Here is an 8,773-nt window from a genome sequence, read left to right as displayed (position 1 = left end):
CCATATGTTGCATTCTTTTTTTTTTTTAATTAAAAAAAAAAGATTTTCTTTATTCATTTGAGAGAGAGTGTGAGAGAGAACATGAGAAGGGAGAAGGTCAGAGGGAGAAGCAGACTCCCCATGGAGCTGGGAGCCCAATGCAGGACTTGATTCCGGGACTCCAGGATCATGACCTGAGCTGAAGGCAATTGCCCAACCAACTGAGCCACCCAGGTACCCCTATTTCGTTCTTTAACCACATGTGGAAGAATAAATTTGAAGTGTAAGTGGGAATTTGTATATTCCCTTTAGAAAGCATAGAAAGTCTGAGTGAAATCATATGGTATTTGTCTTTCTCTGACTGACTTATTTTGCTTAGGATAATGCACTCTCAGTCTATCCATGTTGCATCCAAAATGCAAGATTTTATTCTTTTTATGTCTGAGTAATATTCCATTGTATATATACATATATATATACATATGTATGTATGTATATCTTCTTTATTCATTCATCTGTCATGTATGGAATTTAAGAAACAAAACAAATGAGTCAAGGGGGAAAAAAGAGAGAGAGAGACAAACCAGGAAATAGACTCTGAACTGCAGAGAACAAACTGGAGGTTTCCAGAGGGGAGGTGGGTGTGGGGGATGGGTGTAATCAATGATGGGGATTAAGGAGGGTGATGCATGGAAATGTTTAATCACTCTATTATACATCCGAAACTAATACTACACTGTATGTTAACTACACTGGAATTAAAATAAAAACCTAAAAAAAGGGGCACCTGGGTGGCTCAGTGGATTAAAGCCTCTGCCTTTGGCTCAGGTCATGATCTTAGGGTCCTGGGATCGAGCCCCGCATTGGGCTCTCTGCTCAGCAGGGAGCCTGCTTCCCTTCCTCTCTCTCTCTGCCTCTGCCTACTTGTGATCTCTGTCAAATAAATAACATCTTAAAAAAAAAACTTAAAAAAATAAAAAAGAAAGTATAGAAAGTCCTACTGAATGCATATCTTTTGGGTACAGAAGCAATTCATCCTAAACCTTTCCTCTCTGGGAATGGTCCTGATTTTAAAGTCACTTCAAAATTAGGCATTATTTTGGAGTAAGTTTTCTCAGCCTCTTCATTTCTCCCTAAACAAATAAAAGCTGGAATTCAACCTAGACTTCTCCTTCCCACTCACGGTGGATTCCTCCTCCCCAGCACCTCCCAGATCTGGCCCTTTCCTGCACCCTGAGCCTCTCCAGCCATTCCTCCACACACCACTGACGCTCTAGTGAGTCCTCGTTGCTGCCTCCAAGCCTGTGCACGTGTCCTTCTCCTGCTGTCAAACTGCTGCTGGTGCTGTCCCACCTGCTGTCCCCTCCACCACCGGCTCTCCTTGCACTGCACTTACTGTTGTCACTGAGCCTCTCCTGCACTCAGCACTGAATCTCTTACTGCTCCTGCCCATCAGGAGAGGGAAGCCAGTGAAAAAAGCTGCCAACCACAAGAGCTAGAAGATGAGGAAAACGTGATTGCCCTTCTTCAGGCCCACCTTTAGAAACACTAAAGGTTTCTAAAAACAAAGCCAGCTTGGCCAGAGGTGGGATACGTAATATCATCTTAGCGTGAGAGGCGAGAAAGACCATACGGTAAGCGAAGGCACTGAACCTCCTCTAGAGAATATGACCATCAGAAAGGAGCAGCGCAAGCACTGGCAGTGACCTCCAGGCTCTGCCCTGGGGGAGGAGGGAAGAGCTTGGCCATTTTCCTTTGCCATTCAGTCCTTGAGCAAACCTGGCTTTTGGTAAAGCCTACAAGACACTGGTCACCACCATGACTTGGTTTGCTCTGGGCTGTGGAGAAGAGCCATCTCTACTGGGGGAGGGATGAGTCAGGCTGCAAATCCCATACCCTTAACCAGATGATCTCTGAGGCTGCTCTTCTGAGGGTGGTGCTGGGGAGTGAGTTCAGGCTCTTACTCTGGAACCAAACCGCTGGGAGTTTGAACACTGGCTCTCCTTTCTAGCCAGGTGGGCCCAGGCAGGTTAACTGATGTCTTTGTCCTTCAGATTCTTCATTGGTAAAATGGGGATAATAACCATATGTATTTGCAAAACATATGTCTGATAAAGGGTCAGATTCCAGAATATATATAAAGAACTCTACTATTTTTCACATATTAGATTGGCAGAAAATAAAAGTAAAATAACTAGCTCAGTGTGCCAAGAGGATAAAGAACAGCCACTTTCAAATGGGAGTGTAAATGAGTCTTGCTTTCCAGCTGACAATCTGGCAAAAGTGATTGCAATTAAAGATAAAAAAATAAAATTTTCTTTTCAAAATAAATAAAAACTACAGTACATTTTTTGGGATAATTGGGGGTGTTTGAAATGAAGTGTACATAAGGCAAGAATTTTATCAACTTTTTAAAAAATTAACTTTTTTTTTTTTGAGAGAGGGAGAGAGAAAGAGTAAGCATGAGCAGGAGAGGGGGAGAGGGAGAGGGAGAGAGGGAATACAGCAAAGTCTGAGTGATGTGAGTTTTCATCATCCTCACCGGCATTCAGTGTTGGTATTTTCTTTTAAGGACTTATTTATTTCTTAGAGAGAGAGCATGAGAGAGCAGGGGGGAGGGCAGGGGGAGAGAGAGAATCCCAAGTAGACTCCCGCTGAGCGCAGAGCCTGATGCAGAGCTCAATCCCACAACCCCGAGATCACCACCAGAACCAAAATCAAGAGTCAGACATTCCATTAACTGAGCCGCACAGGCGCCCCCACTGTCACTATTTTTTAACTCCAGCTATCCTGACAGATGTATACTGATGCATCCTTGTGATTTAAATTTGCATTTCTGTAATGGTTAATGGGGTTGAACATATTTTCATGTGCTTATTTATCTTATGTATATACTCTTCCATGAAATGTCTGTTCATGTCTTTTATCCCCAAAATGCCAATATCTTTTGATTTAGCAATCCATAGACAGATCAGCAGAGACCTCCTAAGATCTGTGCACAAGAAGTGCACTGTAACAACTTTTCAGTAACAAAATAACAGCAAACAAGCCAAGCTTGGCAACAGTGCAACAAAACACTAGTAAGATGGATTACATTTTCACCGCCCAGGGATGTGACCAAAGGCTGGGGCCAAAGAATGTTAAAAGGCAAAAGTATGGAATCCCTTAAAGTCGGCAGAAGTTATGACTTCCCTCTCACAGGCTGTGATGTCCAAGAGATAACCGCTCTCAGGCAGAGGACTGGCTTCCCAGATTTGACCTTTCTCCTGGGATGCTGCAGGTACCACCGGGGCCCTCTACAAAGCTCTCTTGGCTTCTTTGTGTGGGTTTTTGGATCTTTTGGCTTTTTCCAGCAACTCTGGAAAGTGTGGCTAAATGCCTTCCCACCAGGTGCAAATTAGAAGGACCTCAGTACCTTCCCAGAGTGCTTCACTCAAAGATTAAGTGGGTCAAGGCCACTGAGAGTTTTTCCTAGATTGGCCCTTTGTGATAAAGTCAGACTCCATTTTTTGGTGTCTGTCCGCTGACAGCTTGTAGACGTCAACTCTCCCTCCTCCCCACATCTGGGCAAGCTGATAAACTCAGGTGCTCCCAACAGTGCTCTCACTGTTGGCACAGTGAGAGTTTTAAGCCAGGCAAGCCTCTCCCCAAGGATGGGCGCTCCTACCTGAGTCCACCCCTGACGGAAATACAAACCCTAAGCCAGTGTCCTTTCCTTGCAACCTCAAGCCATTTTCAAGCCAGCTTGGGAAGCCCAAGTGCCTCATCGTGGAAGTAATAACCATTTAATACCCTCTTGGTGTGTGGCCATAACACTCTCCCTTTGAGCTTTACTGTCCTTGGAGCTGCTTTAAAATACCTGTTATCAGTGACACAGATACACTCTAGGACATGTATAAACACTCTAGGCCTGACTGGAGGGTTCACCTAAAACTGAGACATGAACATGTGAGATTGATGTGTTTCCACTGTCTAATCTCAAAAAATTTGAAATTCTTATGAGTTTATTTTATCCTATCAGTAGTTCAAATGCTTACATGAGTAAGGGTTATCAAGGCCACCAGAACAGAACTTTAGCTGGAGAGTCCGTTCCTGTAAGACACCTCCTTCCACAACAAGCATCATGAAAATCATCCACCTTTTGGTAACTTAAGAAGGAGATTTGGAACCAGGATGCATTTGAGTAGCAATTTCATGCTGAAGAGCCTGGGAATTTATTTCTTGGGGAGTTTTGACACAGTTGCCAGTCTGGACAGAAGACTCTGGAGAGGGACTCTATTGAGGCATTCCTGGAATCATATTGGAAGTACCTGGCAGAGCTTCCTGCTTCAAGGCATCCTTCTCAAGGGGTTTTGTGTTCTCTTGTATGAATGCGGTCTTCTTTGTGGAACTAGCTACAGATGTCAGTGGCTAAACAAAACAAAAAAGCGAAAGAGTCATTAGCAGAGACTAAAGAACACAACACTGCCATTTTCATGCCCAAGACTATTAACTAAATTGTAACAGATCAGCTCTAGCAAAGCATAAGGCAAATCAGGAACAAGATAATTCACCAATAATTTTACTGCCTGCCAGAACAAAATTCAACACCATTTAAAGGAAAACTACATAATCTGGACTCCCTACAAAGTATCATCTACAATGTTCAGCACATTAGTAATAATTCCTAGACCCGTGAACCATATTCTAGAAAAGAAGGATAAAATAGAGAACCCAGGGGTTCCTGGGTGGCTCAGTGGCTTAAGCCACTGCCTTTGGCTCAGGTCATGATCTCGGGGTCCTGGGATCGAGCCCCACATCAGGCTCTCTGCTCAGAGGGGAGCCTGCTTCCCCCTCTATCTCTGCCTGACTCTCTGCTTATTTGTGATCTCTCTCTGTCAAATAAATAAATAAAATCTTTAAAAAAAAAAATAGAGAACCCAAAATGACAAAGATCATGGAATTGGTGGACAAGGACTTAAACCAGCCATGACAAATATTTTCAAACATTTAAAAGAGAAAAAATGGGCACAACGAGTGAAAAGTTAAGGTAGATAAGCAGAGAAAATGGAAATTATAGAAAGGAACCAGATAGAAATCCTAAAATTGAACTGTGAAATATTCGAAATGAAAACATTCACTGAATCCCTGAGTGGGATACTGGGCACTGCAGGAGAAGAGGTCAGTAAACCTGAAGTCGGATCAAAATAAATGATCTAAACTGAAACAGAGAAAAAAGACAGAAAAAATATATTCAGTCTCAATGAGCTGTAAGAGGATATCCCGCAGTCTAGCAGCTATGTGATTGTAGTAGTTGGTGAGGAAGGAATCTTTGGAGCCTACACTCTCCCAGCCACTTCTACTTCCATCTTTGTGCCCTGTCCAGTGGATACCATGTACTGTGGATACCATGTACAGTGGATACCGTGTCCAGTGGATCCTGCGGGGCACTGCAGAGAGGTCTGTGGAGCAATTGCCCATGTGATCAGCAAGACCCTTCTAACTATAGGCAATAAATATATGTGTTGACTCTGTAAGAATGTGTTTGTAAAACATTCATATGGCTACAGCTTTATAAACAAAGGGACTGTTTTCAAACTTAGAATCACGGCTTACTTACTCAAAACTGCCTCAACTTAATAAAGAGAAACCAACACAATGGCAACTTTTGCTAGCTTTCTTTGAGGTCTGACTCACATGTTGCCTCCTCTGAACATCTCTTCCTGAGTGCTATAATTGGATATGATCTCTACCCCACACAGTGCTGTTTCTACTCCTCTTTCTGACACATCCCCTGGACCAGTGGTATTCAATCAGGGGTACTCAAAGGCTTTCTAAGCTAAATGCAAGCAATGATGGTTTTAAGATATGAAGAGAAATTTTGCAAAGCTTTGAGTATGGACATAAAAACCCATCAGCAGGCCTGCTGAAATTTTATGCAACCCATCCTGGGCCTACGTGAGACCAGGTTTAATAACACTAGTGACTCAAAATCTGAAAATGACCAGGAGCAAGGAAAAGTTTGTAATTTGCCTTGAGCCAAAAAAAAAAAAAAAAAAAAGAACTTAGAATCTCATCTTATTTGAGGGACCTCCACTTCTTTATCTTCTACCCAGTTCTTTCCATTTTTTACTATAAGAGTAGTTCTCCCTAGCCAGGCAAGTTTGTTTTAAGATCCCTGTTGGGCATCTCTGTTTCCTTCTTAAAAAAAAAAAAAAAAAAAAAAAAGGATCAATTTCCATAATCACAATTTGCATATGAGTTCTTTCATAGAAGTGAGAACTTGCTCCTAGTCTAGGTATCCTGCGGCTTTTATTCCCATCTTCCCTGACAACGGCCTTTGTCTCACACTTGGCAAGGGAACAGCATACCTTTTACTCATCTAAATCTTGCAAAGGACTATTGCTACAGGGTGTAAAACATCCTGGGTGCAGCTCATTTGGACAATTCCAAACATTAATGTGACCAAAGTTTTCTTCAATAAAGGCATCATGAAACCAGGGTGGAGTTTTGGAAGTCTTTCCCTGCCTTATATATATTGATACTTCTGTTAACAGGGAAGCATGGTGTTAGGAAAGGATGACAAGGGAGGCAAGGAGATAACAACCTCCTTGTCATGCCCTCCTCTCTACCATCTCTCAGCACCTGTTCCAAAGAATGAAATATTCCTGAGTGAGTTCACTTTGTCACTTTAGACTAGTGAAAAACAGTAGTACGAAACCACCTTTCCTTTGACCTCTTTTACCAATAAAACATCCAGACTTAAACAATAAATATGAATTAATTATGAGGAGAGCCGAGCATATTAGGGTGAGTATACATAAGTTAAACAGTTTCATGTCTCTTCATCAAAGGTGGCTTTGGAAACTAGCAAAAGCCAGCGGATTGTATGAAACTGCGTGGGAGATTTTAATGCACAGGATACTTAATGCACAGGATATAGTGATAGTTGGAAAGATGTCAGATATCTAAGCCCCGTGAGTCGATTCCCTGTCTCTGTATCGTGCACTTTGGAGAAAGCACAAAATCAGCACAAGGTGCTTTTCAGAAGATGGTGGCAAAAGTCCTGGAAGATAAAAGATACCCTTGTCAGGTTCATGAACACACAGCTGTTTCCGACTACAAGAAGGTAATAGTTTATGACCAGTATTACAGCACTGCAGAGACGGCATCTGTGCCTTGATACATGACTAAATAGCACACAGTAACTAAAACACTTAATAGTAGATAATAAAATAATATACCTGATTTATATACTGATAACTGTATCTGGTTTCTGAAATACTGAATAAGTTTTGAAAAGGGTTCAAAGAATCTTGTAAGGAAATATATTAGTTCCGAGTAACTTAAGATTTTTAAAGAAACCCGATTTTTTCAAACCAGTAACAGCTAAGGTACTTCCTGAAATCGAAAATGGAGTTGCCTTTCAACATTTCCTTTTTTCGTCGGCCAGGACTGCCGATGAGACCGGTTTACAAATAACCCCAAGAAGATGGAGACAAGCGAGCTCCGGGAACCTCGGTGCACTGGGTGCTGTGGCCTCGCTGGCCGGTGGATTTCCCGGGATCCAGCTCTGGGGTGTGCTCCTGTCCCCTGCTGGGTTCCTCTCTCCCTACCTTGTCACACTTTTCACACTTCTGTTGAATGTGACATTCTTCTTGGTTCAGCATTTCTGTCATTGCGGTTTCTTTGAGGCTATTACCCTGTTCTTCCTTCAACTGGCTCTCCCGTTGGCTCTCCTGGGGTGAGGGGAGAGCGGAGTCAGGTCAGCCCCTGGGAAACCTGTACTAACAGGCTTGCCCTCACTGGGACAGACCACAGGCCCAGGGCCCTGAGGACCTCCCGAGTTGGCTCCTGTGACCAGCTTTTGCCTGCTCGTAGGTCCAAACCCACCAATCCCACAACTCCTCTCAGCTGGATTCCCACTTCAGCCCCAGACTCTCCACGCTTCAGGAATATCTAGGCCTAAGGGATCTCACAAGTCAAATAAACCAAGAAGCTCTCTGGGCGAGCTCTGGAATCCTACTTTGGATTTCAAATTGCCATGAGAAAGCTGGAAAGCCCTCCCCAAGATGACTCTGGGCACACACACACCTCTTCTTTTGCTTTAACGGTTTTCCTGTAATGATAAAGCCAGTGACCCAGGTACTCTATGGGGTCACTGGGCCGAACCTTCGCCACCTCTGCCAGTGCCTGGCTCAGGCAATTTCCGAAGCACCTCTTCAGGTAGTCAGTTTCCATCCTGTGGGCCTGAGAAACAGCATAGCGGAGTCACATTACTTTATAAATCAAATCTGGTCTTTAAGATAGACACACTCTAGTCAATTCAGATCCGTTTCAGGATAAATGTGAGCTACTTTCAGATGCCACCCTTCCCAAAAGAAACAAATACATACTTGCCAATTGCTCTTACATTCAAATGGACTTTTTTAAAAAAGCTCTCCCCCTGTCTTGGGTCAGAAAATAGGTCCTGGGGGTCTTGAGGCCTGAGAGGAGCTTGATAGACTGGTGGTTAAGGGTGGCTAAGGTCTTCACTTACCCACAAATCTCTACCCTTGAGTAGGGAGGATATAATTACGCAACCAGGAGGTCCCCAGGGGGGCTCTAAGGACCCAGCAAGCTGTGCTATTGTGAGGTTGGAAGCTATACTCCTCTGTGACATGGATAAGTGATGTTTATTTATTTCAGAAGGAAAAGCCCTGGGGAGGAGGGAGAGGGAGAATGGCAGGCACCGTAGCTACCCATGGTCACAGGTTCTGCCAGGGCGTACCACACTATTTTACTCTAGAGAGGAAGCAAGAAACTAGTGGAGATT

At 43.4% G+C, this 8,773-nt stretch overlaps 1 protein-coding gene across 1 annotated transcript; it reads right to left on the bottom strand.

Moving 5' to 3' along the window:
* Nucleotides 1-2,646: 2,646 nt before the first annotated feature.
* Nucleotides 2,647-8,773, bottom strand: DYDC2 (DPY30 domain containing 2). Its single transcript, XM_032313535.1, is given in 4 exon segments — nt 2,647-4,389; nt 7,575-7,697; nt 8,053-8,208; nt 8,498-8,773. Coding segments are annotated over 4 exon segments (663 nt in total). The 5' UTR covers nt 8,621-8,773; the 3' UTR covers nt 2,647-4,128.

The sequence above is a fragment of the Mustela erminea genome, chromosome 14 (assembly GCF_009829155.1).
Source record: "Mustela erminea isolate mMusErm1 chromosome 14, mMusErm1.Pri, whole genome shotgun sequence".
NCBI lineage: Eukaryota > Metazoa > Chordata > Mammalia > Carnivora > Mustelidae > Mustela > Mustela erminea.
This window is presented reverse-complemented; position numbering and strand designations above follow the sequence as displayed.